The sequence below is a fragment of the Cyprinus carpio genome, chromosome A7 (assembly GCF_018340385.1).
Source record: "Cyprinus carpio isolate SPL01 chromosome A7, ASM1834038v1, whole genome shotgun sequence".
In the NCBI taxonomy this organism is placed as follows: Eukaryota; Metazoa; Chordata; class Actinopteri; order Cypriniformes; family Cyprinidae; genus Cyprinus; species Cyprinus carpio.
Genome location: NC_056578.1, coordinates 13,403,460 through 13,419,479, shown reverse-complemented (window position 1 = coordinate 13,419,479; position 16,020 = coordinate 13,403,460). Strand labels below are relative to the sequence as shown.

Genomic DNA, 16,020 nt, shown 5'->3' with positions numbered 1-16,020 from the left:
TAATTTGCGTTAAATAAATTTGTCATTATATAATGAATGTGCAATCATTCAGTCTGTCTCACAAACAATCAACCTCAAACATACACATCTTGACGTTATCACAGGTTAGCTGGAGTGTGCGAGTCGGCTGAGGTGAGAAAGTGGGGGGAGATTCTGCCATTTTGAGGGTATGGAATATCAAAATGAACCCAGTAGGACAGCAAAACATGACCAAACTACATTTCTAAAGGGGATACACAATGTCCTGATTCACTTAAAATGTTAAAGCAAGATAATTATGGTTAGGGTCAGTCTAGTTATTGCAATGAATTTATATTATGATATGAACAGTGTGTTCCAAATGTCCATTAGTGAACACTTCCATATTTGCTCCTCTTATATTTAATATTACAAATTATAATATTAGTGGAGTAATTTGAGTGAAAGTTTGAATGTCTTGGTATTTGGTATATCTCCCTTTTGCACTCAAGCCGGCATGGATGCCACAAGTTTGTGTAAATTCTGAAAATCCACGTGTCCCAGCTTTTTTCCAGAGTTAACATGGTAAACACCACAAACTACCTCTGAATAGTGATGCAGAATTTGTGCAGAATCCTCTTTTCTCTGCATTTTATATCATAGCTTATCTTGGGTTGCACTTTTTCTAAATCCTAAGTTTATTTTTTTTAAGCATAAATGAAAAAAAAAAAAAAAAAAAAATCATTGTGGACTTCTTGAACTCAACTGTGTATATATCTATGTACTAATACAAAATAATGTTTTGTGAGACTGAGCAGAGATACAGTATGACAGAATGGGTACAGAAGCTAACACTTTGAGTCAAACAGCATCCTCTGTTGGACCAATGTTGAATTGCACATATAGTACCAAATCTCAGACTTTTTGTAGGACTACCCTGCCTTTTAATTCTAAATATTATGTTGTATGTTTTCTTCCACTGATACAAATCATGAAGCACAAATGCACGTTGTTTTTAGGCGTGATACCTGGAGTTTGGCATATTTAAAAGCTCCTATCATGTTTTAGTCCATAACATAAGTTTGCCCAGCAGAGTATCTGTCAAGTCACAGAAACACAATAATAGATTTGTTAGTACAAAATTATACATGCTATAATGGAGAAATAAATTTAACCTGACATGGTCTTTAGAGAATAGATAATGTCTTTGAGATTTGAGATGACCAACATTTTTAGATATCAAGTATAAACAGTACAAATCCTCATAGATGTAATGTTTTATTTCATGCTATGACCAGCATCATCTCACATAATTACACAAAAGAAAACAAGACAGAAAAAGCCTTCTGAGGCACATTAGAGAAGTGATATGAAATATATAAATATTTGGGACCATTTAAATATGCATCTTTCCATCGTTCAATTTGATTTGATGACCAGATTAATTCAAGAGGTAAAATATGTTGTTTACATTCGTATTCTTTTTTTTTGTTTTTTACACAACAGCATGACCTAAGGGACTATGCCGTCAGATAAAGACAAACTGGGTCCACATCATTAAAAAGGTGGGAAGGAAAATGAATGTGTTTTGGTTTCCTTCGGATATTTCACCTGAAATGTGTCCAGAATATTTCATCATGCCCTGAGGCAGGAACATTATTTTTTCCCACAATGAAATCATTGTATAAAACACTCTTGGTAATTATCACAGGCATGGCAGGCCCTTATCTCTCATTCATAGAGATGATTATGAAATCTTGCATAGTACCACTGTTCATTTGATATCCAACATTGTGGTCAACGACAGTTTATAACATATGCAGAAAAAAACAAATATTGATTCAAGCATTTTACAATTTTTAAACCCACTAAATAGGCCTTTTATGGTATACAGTGTCAAACCCTCACAATATACAATCGAGAGAAATCTGTTTTCCTTCATGAAATTTAATCCAAGCATTCTGTTTTTTTAAACGCTCTTTGGTGTCTTTTCCTTGGTATACAGCAGACATTATGTATAGTAGCCAACCTGTATCATGTGCAACACTACACAAATTCTTTTCAGTAGCACATCTCACATATTGGAATCAGAAAGCCACTAGAGAAAGCCTATTCCTCACCATTTTCACCATCATTCGAAGGCAACGCTGTTACTGATTGCTCTGTATATGTGCAGCAGCCATGTCATCAGCACACACGAATAGTCTGCCAACTCCCACAGGGTGCTTTATGCTGAATACACATATAAGTAACACACTTTAATCCTTGAGCATAGTCAAAAAGGTAGAGCTGGATAAAGCACAGCCAGAGATGGAGGCCAATGAAGAGGGAAGGATTTAGGAGGCAGACAGAAAACAAAATTGAGCGAGAGAGAGCAGATGTCTACAGTCCCAAGAGTCCCATTGTTTCAGCCTAATCTATCCAGTGGACGACATGTTTGACTTTCTCCATCCATCTCTGCCTCCCACAGCTACCAATGCAAATCTGAAGTAGTGAGATACTGTAGGACCCTTTCACAAGCACAAAAATCATTGAGATGCATTTCTCTGTCTCTTTACATGTTCATTCTATCCTTTCTCTAAACCTCTGTTGCCCACTCTAGATCTGCCTTTCTATTCCAGTTCACACAGTGCTGGCAAACCTTTATCACCACAAAATCCCACATTCCAAAGCATCTTTCATATTCCATTTTACCCGGACATAGGCAACAATGAATGACAAAGAAAGCCCTTAGAATAACACTAACACATACTGCTTATTTTTGTGCATCTTAGAATCCAATCAGGAACCAAGATACTTAATCTGCATCAAATCAGTATCGTCATTTCAACCTATCATTATCCAACTAATCTAAAATAGTCTCTGAAACTTGATACAGCATCATCTGCATTTAACAATCTAAAAAATAAAAAAAAAAAGTCAACAAAAATAGTTTTGAACAGCATTTGTTTCAAATAATCGTTTCTATGGGCTATACAACAGCTTCTGATGCATAAGAGGCAAGGTCTAGATTTGCAAGTTATTCCTTGCCTTTTTCTCTCTTTCTGCTTTTGTTGTTTTTGACTGTAGAACAACAAGACTCACCAGTTAAAATAAAAAAAAAAGAAAAAGTACCTGAGAACGAGAACAAGCGGGGTAACTGATGGACTAAAGAAAGGGAAGATTATGTGATCAACAGTCGCAAACTTCTCCACACACACAAAAATTACATTCGATTTCATCATAATGTACCCTGGCCTAGTTGGTTTTCCAGTTCTACTGCCCTCAAGATTCATTGTGGAATACAGCGGAAAGTAGTAGTTTCCTTTCTCAGTAGTATTGAGTAGCAGGGAAAAAATAAATAAATAAAAAAAACTCTTTGAACTCTACAGAATAGCATCATTGAATCAAGTCTGCTTGATGTGCAGTCTGCCAATGGGGATTTCCTTATGATCTGACTGAATTTAGATTTTATACGAGTTTAGTTGCCTAACTAAAATCTATTCTTCCCTGGTTACTCCGTGACATTTGTGACAACTGTGAAATATACAATCCCTCACTGGAGTGTCAAGCAAGTGCTTTGATTGTAGTCAGCCTTGTTGAGCCAATCAGAGGGAAGAAAACCCTCTGTGGAGACTCGATTTTACAATTTGGTGTGATACAGTAGCACAGTGACATGACTATGTTCTCTATAAGTTCTGTCGTATAGGGTTTCTGTCATTTATACCCTGGGCATAAGTGTAAACCAGCTCAGTCCACTTAGTAGAACTTGTCGTCAATGCGGAAATGCGGGCGTGTAACGTCATCTGGGTTGAGGAAGACTGAAATAGACTTGCCAGGGTTTTCTGTCACCAGCTGTTGTAGACGCTGTGCTAGCCGGTCGTCCTGTGGTGATCCTGCACCATATCCATGGCTAGGTGATGATAGCCCATGGCCATTGCTTGCAGCTACTGCGGCCTCACGTTTGAGCTGGCATGCCTGTTGTGCCTGCTCCAATGCTGCTCTTAAGTGCTCTGCGGGATCGGAACGTAAATGTGCAAGTTTTCGTGCCACTAGCAGGGCAGCGCTGTCCGTGAGGTGCTCCAGCATGTTGCACTGGGGGAAGAAGTGATTAGGACAGTTTTTGCCCAGAATGCAGTGAGCCAAGTCATCAAGTAGACCAAGGAACAGCCGTGCAGGAGTCTCGTGATCTGCACAGCTAAGGTAGGTCACAGGCAAGCGATCACAAGCCCAAAACATCAAGGTACGTAGATGGTAGAGGCTAAGGCCAGTGCGAGGGCGAGCTAATAGTCTTGACAGTACAGCTTTAGCTGCTTGGAAGGCTTGTGCCATTGGGTAGGGCACGCATTTCTTTAGCTGAACCTCACTGCGGGAGAAGGCAAGTCTCCATTCGCGGTCAGGTCTGGTTGAGGGGCTGGCAGCTGGAGAACAACAAGGAAGCAAGTAGAACCCGCTGATGGCCTCCTCCTCAGTTATTTTGCCATCCCAGAAATGGTTAGTCGTGAGCCAGCCCTGTGCGACAGCCGGCCAGCCACGGAATGACACCACTGGAAGCAAGTCGTAAAGGATACGGCTAGTTCCTGCAGTGAGAATCAGCGTTGTTAGTGGACCATTCCGCTCCACACGATCAGGAACAGGAATCCCTCTTTGAGGATTTCGCCTCAACTCTTCCACCGCCATCCCAACTACACTCCAGAACCAATCAGTAACCAACAGCGGAGAGAAGTAACATCCATCTAATGACTGAAGAGGCTGCAGGGATGGGATTGAGCCTAGTACTGCATCAGTTTCTTCCTCCTCATCTTCCACAACTTTGTCTCTATTTTTCTCGTCTTGACAGCAGATACTCCAGCGCGTCAGCACTGCAGGGTCGCAGAGGCACAGGCTCAGCCACGAATGGCAAGGTGGGGAATGCCGCATGTCCAGTGTCACGGGCTGATTGCGGTCATGCAGTTTAAGAGCAGGCACCAGAAGAGTGAAGTCCATATCAAAGTCAACACCTTTGGCATAGTCACCTAGGTCCTCTGGGTTAAGGTCAAGAACACCTTCCCTGGCCCCACCTGATAGCAGCAGGTATTCATTGGCAACTGGCAGTCGCTGGTCTACCTTCTGCACCAGGCCTGTGAAGATGAAGAATATTCATGATAAAAAGAGGTAATATCCCCTAACTTTTAAAAGACAAATAGAAGGGTGGGAAGACATTGAATGGGAAGGAGTGAGAGGAAAGGGCAATGTTATCATACTTCTAAACAAATTAAAGGGATAGTAAACAAAAACAAACAAAAAAAAATATTTATGCTGTTGTTTGCATGTTCTTCCAAACATCTTTGAGTTTTTTTTTTTAAGAAATTTTGAAGAATGCTGGTAACACACAGTTACTGGTAGCCACTGACTTTCACTGACATTTTTTTTTCTATACTACAGAAGTAGATAGTTACCAACAATTGTTTGGTTACCAACTTTCTTCAAAATATCTTCCTCTGTGTCTAACAGAAGAAAGAAACTCATAAAGGTTTGGAACAACCTGAGAGTGAGTAAATGATGACTAATTACCAGTTCGTTTATACAAATGAATTTGTTATGTTCATTAGTCCGTAAGGCAGAAGCCAACAGCACCAGGTGCATTTCACTCGTCACTCCCTCTTACGTTCAACATTATTGACCACTTGAAAACAAAATAATGCCTTCAATATGAAACATCACTCTCCTTGACAGATGCCAAAGGGAAGCTGGTTAGCATACATAAGTACTAGTCATATATCAGAGCCCAGCATGCACTGCTGTCAAAGCATGAGTTACACATAAGCCTAAGAGTTTGAACTCATTCACCTCTACAGGACATTTGTGATGTTTCCAAGTTAAATAACTAACATTACGGATTTAAATAACACAAGATGCACACTTATAATGATGCAAAGTTATCTGTCTGTCAAAGCACACATACATGATTATTAATGTGTGTATATTGTATGATGGATGAACAACTTTGGATCCCATTGACTTTCATTGTACTCTGTGCCAACTGGGAAAAAGTGACATGTTTGGAATGACATGAGGGTGAGTAAATGAAGCGCTATCCCTTTAAGACTGACTTTTTAAATTCTTTTTTAAAATGGGTCATATGATGCATTTTTCATGTTTTCCATTTTCTTTAGTGTGGTATGTAGCTGTTTGTGCATGCATAAGATCTGCAATGTTACAAAGCTCAAAGTCTCCCGCAAAAGGATCTAAAAGAGAAGGCTGATCCAGACCTGCCAAAAGTGTCTCAATTTCACATACATTTCTCAATCAGAGCCTGTAAGTATGTTACTTGCTATTGACTGTTCAAATGTGGAGTTTGGTGAAGTGTAGAGTAATGCATATTGTTTGTTGTTCTTACGATCACAAGTGCAGAGATGGATTTATGTTTACAAACACAGTATCCTCTGTTCTCCGCTTTAACTGGTGGCAAAAAGACGGCAAACGTAGACGCACCACGTGTTCTGTTTCACACTGGACGCTCAACGAGAGCTGAAGCAGCATGAGCCCATTTCACTTTCATGCTGGCGGCATCACTGTGATACGTTCTGCTCAAGTCACGCTTGCAAAGTTGGTTCCGATCAATCGGCTTAGTCATCTGCATATTCAGATTTATCTGACTCGGGCTCAAACTCGGGCTCTGTCTTTATAATTGCTTGGGAAGCTGAATTTGGTTATGGGGCATTACATTTCCGTAAAAACAGAAAGAAAGACTGGGCACAGAGGAGCTACAATAATGTACAGTATGTTAAAAATAATGGTTTTTATTTATTTTTATTTTTTCATTAAAGCATGCTAACATATTCTATTACACCCGATACACTAACAAATTATCTTTAAAAATAGCATCATATGACCCCTTTAACAAAATATTCCCTGATAAATAGTAAATTTATTAAATTTTTAATTTGTTCTGATGAAGGAATACATACAATTTTAAAATTGTTTATGGTGTTTATTCTGGGGACCCTGTGACCTTTACTCCAGGACAACAAAGCAGAATGTTTTTTTTGTTTTGTTTTTGTTGTTCTACAATAACAATGATCTCTTTTGCCATTTACATTTTTAACACTGTTCCGATTTAATTAGCTCCTCTGGGAGAAACACGTTTGCAGGATGGTAGTGAGTCTAGAGGCTGGCGTGCAGACGGTATGCTAATGTCTGCAGGTCATGGAGGCGTGAAAATAGAAATCATGATGATTGCTAAAAAAGGAAGCAAACATCAATGCCAATTTAAATCAAGGCATGTATCTATTATGGTCTTCTGAATTAGCATCTAAATCCTGATGGACAGGTAAGGGTCACCAAAACTAGATCATCAGTTTTTCATTCATACATAACGAGGCAGAATTCTACCCATCACTCTCAGCAGGTGTGTGATGGTTGTTGCTTTGAAAATGACTGCATATTTTAGAGAGCAAGAGATGGAAACAGTAGGCAACAATAAGTAGTAGGTTTTTGGCTGAACATCAAGGGGGGGGGCATCTTTTGACAGGATTATGTGAAGCATCTTCAGTGATGTTTTTAGAGAACAAAACAATTGTGCAAATCTGTCTCTCCCTCACTTATGTCATACAAAAAGGATGACATTTATTGTGTTTACACTGTGGCAGGGGAGAGCGAGAAATGGGTGTTGGGGGAGATCTGATGATGTACTGAGAAAAAACAAGGGGAACTAGAGACATCTGCTGGACAAACAGCTTCACTTGGCCCAAGCTCTGAATCAGAGGCCTGGATAAATAAAGCTTATCAGTACAATGAAAATCTTCCTTTTCTGTTTTAGAAAATTCACAACTGCCATGAAGAGTTTTCTTCATTCTTAACATCCTTTCCCTGAATGTGAATAATGAAGATATTTGCCTTTTGTGTGTGTATATATATATATATATATATATATATATATATATATATATATATATATATATATATATATACACACTTATTAAATGTTATTAACCTTATATAGACAGATAAACTGTTACTTAGACACGAGAGAGAGCGAGAGAGAATACACACCAATTCAAACATTTTGACCCTTGTTCTGAAAAGACAGTGCCAACTTTCATCTTCATTATGAAGCTGACCATGCCTTAATGTATAACAAGGTGATTTAATTGTTCTGACTTTACTCAAACAATTACATACGTAATATAAAGATGTATGGAGGACAGCATTAACAAAAATCTTCTACATTATATTCATGCATGTATGTACACTGTGATATTCTCACCCAGCATATTAAAGATGAAGTCTTTGGCCGTGTGCACCTCGAGCGCGGTCTGGTCTCCGAACTCCCCCTGTTCCAGCTGCACGAGCTCCTGCACCTGAGCCGACAGCTGCTCCAGCGTCGTGCCCGAGCGGAAGTCCACCTCGGACACCCGCTTCACCGTCGCCGGTGCACGCGGGGCCACGGCACTCATGAGAGTCTCCATTGAACATTACCTGAGATAAACCATAACAATATCCCCATACTGTCACGAAATCATCACACGTATCAACATGAATATTAACGACTCGCAATAATTGTATGAATTTGATAAAATTAAACGTTTAAACACATTAAACCGCTGATGCAGGAAAAAAAAAACGTATTTACTCAGTAACGTAACCACTAATTACCCAACTCAAACTCAGATTCATTTTTAATACCACCTAAATAGTTAAACGCAGGTTAGTTATTCATACCGGCTGAAGCGGAATGTAGGTCAGTGGGCAGATTAAGTTAATCAGCTAAATTAATTAGCCAGCTAATGTCTCTCTAACGAAACTACTGAACTAAGTTACTTGACAGGTCAATAAACGTAGCAACACCTCTGAAATATGTCATCTAAACAAGAACTCCACCTGACATGTGTTATATGAGCGGGAATAGATTATTTTCATGTGACAAACGATCATGAGACGCGTGAAGATCAGGCTAGCAGCAGGTGTGGAGCGAGCTAACGTGCTAACCAGCTAAACTTCACCAGATTCAGCGATGAGATTCAGTGTTTATAGTCGACACACACCCTGGTTTCCGCTGGCTCGGCGCACTCTGCCTTAGACCTCGGGTTGTTTGTTGTGATTTCTTTTCTGAAACGGGATTTCAGCCTGCGTCATTTCCAACAGGTCCCCCCCGCGCGCACCTTCCCACTGGCAATACTATTCCCGGAAATCACGGAGCTCCACCGAGAATCCTGGGATTAGTAGTACTTTTAACGGGACGCAAACTTATCCAGGCCATCAGCTTTAGGTGCAACTATGCAGAATAGTTTATGTGCACTGATTTATGTCTCACAATAAACAATCGACGTCAACGCTGTTAAATATTTAGGTTCTGCTATTTTATTATATTATAAATATATCTATATATTTTATTATAATAATTTTAGTTTAATTTTGAAACTTGGACAGAAATTATCATTGGTAAAAAGTAGACACCTATTCCTGAGGCCATATATATATATATATATATATATATATATATATATATATATATATATATATATATATATGTATATATATATATATATATATATATATATATATATATATATATATATATATATATCAGAATTTATTTGAAATCTTTTGTAATAAATGTAAATTACAAATGTAAAAAAAAAAAAAGAGTATACATGAATTTTCAAATAGGTTAACATAATTCATAAATTAAATATATGTAAATTAAGTTATACCATTTTCTTTACATTTGTGACAAACATTTGTTCTTCTGAGCTTTCTATTAATCAAAGAAAAAAATGAATCAGTTTCCACAAAAATGAAACAGCAAAATTGTTTTTAACACTGATAACAAAAAAAAAAAGTTTTTTGCATACCAAATCAGGATTTGAATGATTTCTGAAGAACCATGTGGCACTGAGGACTGAAAATTCAATGTTGCCATCACAGAAATAAATTTTAAAATACATTGGGATAGAAAACAGCTGTTTTAAATTGTTAAAAAAATATATATTATTGTGTGTTATAGTATTTTTGATCAATGCAGCCTTGGCAAGATTTTGAGACGACTTTAAAACAAATTATAAATAATAATAATAAAAACATAAAAAAAAAAAAAAACATTTACTGAACCCAAACTTTTGAACCTTGTATCTTTATGGGCTTTGCATAACAAGTATTGTTCAAAAGCAGCTTTAATACAGTCTTGGAATCTTCAGAGAGCAAGATAAAGTGATCGTGAGGAGAAACTATGAAACATTTTCATAAACATCATTTTTCAGAAAACTGAATGTAGATTTGTTTTTACTTCTGTTAAAAGGTAAAGGCTTTCAAGACAATGTGAGATTTATTGCAATTATTTGATTAATGAGTAAACAAAGTATAACTTGTGCACTTAAAAATATAGCTATGTGATTGTTTTAAGGTAACTTAATGTTTTCCTCAAATTTGGAGTTTTAGGTGGTGCGCATCTTTTGTTTTGGTGATCTGGTCTGCAACCGGAAAAGGTCTGAGAACTGCGACTCTTTGAGGAAACAGCTTTTAAACTCCTCCTCTCCTCGTCTCTAATACTTTTTTCCAGGAGGTGAAGAGTGATCAAAAGATTTTCAAAACCCTCGCCAGCTCTCCCCGTCCCATTCCGACCCCCTCTGCTGTGGTGTCACCTTGAAATCCCTCCCCTTTGAAGCAGCATCTGAGAGGCTGACAGCGCAGATAATTGATGCCGTAGAAGAAACGGAGGAGGCCAAAGACAGCGAAGTGCTTTTAATTCTTCACTTCTGCAGTATCATTCTCTCTGCACCATCCCCAACAGCTCTACACCTTCTAATTAATGACTGAACCCTGTAATCTAATGCACATGTAATTATATCTTCATTTATAATACAAAACTCTTCTTTATTCAATTATTTAATCAAGCTTTTGCACTAACACAATCCACTGCAAACTGCAGTGGCCATGTTTATGGCCCAAAAAAGGCTGGACAGCAGTTCAAATGAGATTTTAACATTGAAGAATGTTAAGTGACAGCTTTTGAAGCAGCACATCAGAAAGAATGATGATCTTTTTGGTGCAGGGGTTGAAAAGAGACTGACATGTTGAAATTGTTTTAGTAGTCTTCTGTTGAATGTGTTGCTATGATTGGCACCTCAAAAAAGGGAGCGGGAAAGAGAGGGTTTGAGTAATATCAGTGCGTGTGGGCATTTCATTCAAAGTTTTTAAAAAATCCTAACCTCCCACACTTTCAGACAACGCCTCTTTCGACAACCGAGGTCACGCTAAACCAGACTGGGAAATGAACTTGCACTGAGGGTAAATGCAAAATGTCAGTTGGTGTTCAGGGGAGGAAGTTAAACCACATGTATACAGACAAAGAGAGACTTAATATCCCATGAGTCGCAATTAACAATACTGCCACTGACCGCTTCTTACCCAACTGAAGCAAAACCAAGTTAAAAGTTGCTTGCCCACAGCGCTGCCCCTTAGATGCTGGTTCAAACACAGAAAGATCATTCAAGCGCGATGATAATTTAACGACTGAATGACCACAGGGCCACTGCAATCTATTGGTTGCTTTAAACATAGATTTTTACTGGCTGCATCTATCCAGACAGAGCCAGGGAGGAGACACTTAACACTGCCTCATGAGCACAGCGCGATACGGCTTTATGGATTTTAACGAGGAGACCCTGATCTGACTTCAGTAATGAGCGAATGGTGGAATTCCCAGTGCTATTGAAATGTCAGGAAGGAGGAAGAGGCAAAAAGGAGGAAACTTTTCAAATCAGGCTTCAGTTTGGTGCCATACAGGCAACAAAACCATACCTAATTATACATACATAATCGAAAATTCCTTTATACTTATCAGTCCTTCCAATCTAAATGTCTTTCTTTCTACAAGCACTGTGAATTTTCTTATTCTTCCATCACCATAGTGAAGACGGTACTGAAGTGGTTTGATTGCCTTGGCCCGATTTGCACGGCTCTGCTAATAGCCCAAGTTAATGAGGGTTTTACGAGTGGTGTGATCACTTTATTGGGGCGTGCAGTGTCTATAGAAGCCTCTCGCCTCAATAGAGTTGGCTTATGAAGCTGCCCTTGCAAATTGACCTGAGGATTTATAAAGCAATTTTCAAAGGCCCCCAATCCAGCTATGTGCCGACAGACACAGGTCTTGGAATTAGAACCTCATTGGATTTCACTTTTCATTTGAATAAAGATAAGTTTGGACACTAGAAGCGCTAAGAGTGAGTTTGCCGATAATGGAAAGCTTTGTACTGTCATACTTACAGGATAAAAGCCTGAAAGCTATTTAGATCGTTGACCTGGGTGAGTCGGTCAGAGAGATTTTTCTTCCAACATCAGAAGGTCAAACTGGCAATCAACTTTGCAGACAGCTTTATTTTTTCAAACAAAGGGAAAGTATGTACATACACTTTCAAGACATGAACAATCCCAGAGTGTGACTCATTCACTCTCAGTTATAAGCCATAAAGGAAAGCTTCTCAAAAGTTTTTTTTTTCTTATGCTGACAAAATAAAGATGCCTGTGACAGTGTAGGAAAAAAAAAATTATGTTTGATCCCAAAGCCTTATCATCACTTTCCATACATGACTGAAAAGGGGTTAGATAAGATGTGAAATTCTCCACCCCTCTCTTCTTCATCCACCCTGTAGCTCTTGTTTTCTTGTTTAAATGACAAAACGGAACGATCTCTGAGAATGTTAAAATCACAGGGTCAGGGTCTGCCAAATGGGGTCAAAGTTTAAAGAGCCATCGCAGCCCAGCCAACGATAAGCAATGAGCCTCCAATTGGAGCCAGCTTGCTGAAGCTGGGGTCATTGGTTAAGGCCTGGTGGTAGAGGGGACCGCAAAAGCAGCCCATGCCAGCGAGGAGGACTGCACCTGCCTAAACAAAAAAAGAAGAAGTGCGTTCATTTATGTGATTGCAGCTGATTTGTTCCATATCAAAGTCATTCAGTTCTCAATATAAACTCTACTTAAGCTTTGGTGACATTCTGTTTCCATTGAGGTCATCAAGTAAAATAGAGCATAATGAGTACCATTCTTCTACTACTCTATTCATTCACTTGGTATGTTATTCAACCTGACAATTAAAAGAAGAATGGGTTTGTGTGAATTTAAACATGGAAACTGATAAAACAGGATAGATTGATAATACATGCAGACATGGAAATCAATTAAATTGGGTGCCAGGCAGGTGCCAGGTTTGTTATTAGTGATGTTCAGTCATTAGACACTTTCACAAATCAGTAACATTTGATGACGTTACTGACATTCAACCCAAAAGAGTGGCAGATTAACATGGGCTGCATCTGAAATCACATACTGCACTATATAATAGGCGACTAACAGTTTGTGAAAATAGTTGTATGTCCAAATTCACAGTATTCACAAAACTGGTTTTTAGGTGAAAAATACCCTGATGACTAACTCGTTCTGGTGAGATTCTGAAGTACACCTGCGATGGACACTTTACTATCCCACGAGGCCACAGGAGAGGATTTGTGAATGGCAGTAAAGTGACTCAACTGATGCTGGCAGGTGATATTATATTATATATTATAATATATGCTGTATTCTGTAACACAGTACGGAATATGGTAATATATAAATATAATGTAAAATAGTATGTTCGGATGACATTCACACTACACACATTCATACCATAAAGAAAATTTTTTTAGCAGTCATGGAGTGATAACCTACTAAGAGTAAGTACCTACTCAGAGAATATGCGATTTCAAATGTAGCCATGGTCCAGATACCGTAGCTAAAACATTATAGGTGGTGAAAGCATATTTATCTTCTGAAGGCCATTTTAAAAATCCAAGAATTGTAATTCAATTATTAATTTTTTTGTTTCAGAGAAAATTTAACAGCATACAGGTTTGCAGTGACTTTATCACAATTCCATTATAATTCATTATCACTGACAGATTACAGTTTAACAATGCACAAAGTGCAGGGGACTTGTATCACCCACAACCCTAAAGGGATTTATTTTATGATGAGAGGTTGACAGCGCATTATCCTGCTTTTTACAAGGCTACTTAGCAAATAAATGATTAAATAGACATGATATATTGATTTAAATTATCTACCATTTAATAATGTGAGAAACAAGAGATCACAGTGGGACAGAGAGACATAAAACACTGCTATTAGGAAATCGGTTGCCTGGGAGGGACAACTGCTAATTTATACAATTTAGAATTATTAGACAATATTACATCACAGAATACTGCCACTGACCAGTCGCAATAAAATATTGCAAACAGCCATATATTTGACAGGTGTACAGTAGACATAAGGGTTATAATGCATACTTTGAGACATTTAGGTCTCAGATTAAGGTGACTGGATTTACCTGAAATCAGCCTAAATTTTAACAATACCAATAATCATTGTAGTTTTCATAACTCAGATTTCAGCTTCATGTTAATATAAGAATAATGATAAGAGGTGTTTACCAGAGCAGGTTTTCTACAGCGAGCGGCTCCTAACAATGCCAGACTGTGGTAGATGTGATACTTGTTTGCTGTATCATACAACTGAAGAGACATAAAGAATTACATTACTCCCAACCCCATACTATGGAAGCCTATTTCCGCCACACAAGAAAAAAAATGCTTTGGTAAATAATAATTAAGCAAAAAAAAAAAAAAAAAAAAAAAAAAAAAAAAGAGATAGGTCATCATAACTATGAGATTAAAAAAGTTATTATTATGACATAAAATGTCAAAATTATTACATAAACATCAAAATTTTGATACCAAGTCATAACTGAGATAAAGGGGTTAAATTATGACTAAGTCATTGACAGTGAAAATGTTTGTCATAATTATGACAACTATTTTTTCAGAGTTTTGACTTTTCATGTCAATTATTAATTATCAAATAATTTTTTCTACTGTATTTCGGTGGAAACTGACTTCCATACAAAGGTCCTCTCTGTGTACAAAACAAACCAGTTTTGATAAATTCGTCAAGATAAACAGTGACAAAGCTTCATAACATAAATAACGTTAGCCAAATACGCTCACCTCTTTCTGATAATCACTCGCTTCGCTGCGTCTGAATCCTGCTCAGGAGAGAAAAACACGAAAACGTTGCAGAAAAGCTTTATAAATCTTTAAGAAATTGCTCACTGGCGTGCGCTCAGTCACGTTCGACCTGCCCAGTGCCCAGTAGTGTACCGTTAATATTTAGAGTAACGTTAGTCTTAACGCAGCACTCGCCTGACGAAACCCATCAGCAAAATAAAACACAATCAATCAGAAAGGAGACCTACCGTGAGCACCATATGCACCTGCCGCGATAGCAAGTGCTCCAGAAATCCCTGCTAACCTCTGTACCAGTGAAGAAGCGTTCATGACTCCTGAAATAACCAGGAAACAACTGTAAGCACATGCAGGAAACTGATGTCATTACGGATCTAACAGGAAGAATGATGCTATCTACTCGCAATTGCGAGCGCCGAGCCAAGATGGCGTCCAAAGGCACAGTTTCACGTCACGTGAGCGTTGCGATAAAGCTCTTCAGTGAGGTGACCATGAACTAGTTAAGATCAAACAAATTATTCCATAGGGTAAGTACAACAATTAAAATAGAAATATTGAGAGTTCTTTGTTTAAAATAGTATACTTTGCGAAAAGATGTGTTTTTTCATTGAAGGTCACAGAAACACTTATGCCTTAATATTATTATTTTTTAAATAATTTTCTCTTTTAGATATGCAACCCCATATACCCCATATTCTTTTGAAACCCTGACATGCAACTGCAGTGACGGCTCATTCACCCTTTCATCAAACAAGCTCTCTACCTTGGCGCGCCGCACGCATAATGTAGTGCGTATGAATTTTTAATAATCCACCATTTCACCTCAAAAAAGTTATTAAATCTAATTATTGTGGTTTATAGGTTCGTGCACATCTCTGTATATTCTACACAAAACGTAGATTGGTGATGCAAATTCTAATTCTGCATGAATGTGTACAGAATTTTTAGAACATGTGCGGTTTTAATTTCTCTGTTCGTCTGCTGGGGGGATAAAGCCATTTTGGAGCTTGTTTACGATTTCTCCCAGTGTACTGAAGGAAGC

General features: G+C 38.1%; 2 protein-coding genes across 5 annotated transcripts; both read right to left on the bottom strand.

The window, feature by feature from the left end:
• Positions 1–1,220: 1,220 nt before the first annotated feature.
• On the bottom strand, positions 1,221–9,144 carry LOC109058408 (protein MB21D2-like). Of its 4 annotated transcripts, none has more exons than XM_042759748.1 (3): positions 8,964–9,144; positions 8,186–8,397; positions 1,221–5,057 (listed from the first exon to the last, which is right to left on the bottom strand). In XM_042759748.1, the coding sequence occupies exons 2-3, from the start codon at positions 8,385–8,387 to the stop codon at positions 3,697–3,699; spliced, it is 1,563 nt and encodes a 520-aa protein (XP_042615682.1). In that variant the 5' UTR covers positions 8,388–8,397; positions 8,964–9,144; the 3' UTR covers positions 1,221–3,696. The 4 variants fall into 4 exon arrangements, with proteins under 4 accessions (XP_042615682.1, XP_042615685.1, XP_042615684.1 ...); XM_042759751.1 differs by lacking the exon at positions 8,964–9,144 and adding an exon at positions 8,908–8,931; XM_042759750.1 differs by lacking the exon at positions 8,964–9,144 and adding an exon at positions 8,800–8,911.
• Positions 9,145–12,274: 3,130 nt separating this feature from the next.
• Positions 12,275–15,384, bottom strand: LOC109058409 (transmembrane protein 256). The gene is made up of 4 exons (XM_019075596.2): positions 15,209–15,384; positions 14,961–14,998; positions 14,388–14,468; positions 12,275–12,802 (listed from the first exon to the last, which is right to left on the bottom strand). The coding sequence occupies exons 1-4, from the start codon at positions 15,288–15,290 to the stop codon at positions 12,659–12,661; spliced, it is 345 nt and encodes a 114-aa protein (XP_018931141.1). The 5' UTR covers positions 15,291–15,384; the 3' UTR covers positions 12,275–12,658.
• Positions 15,385–16,020: the final 636 nt, after the last annotated feature.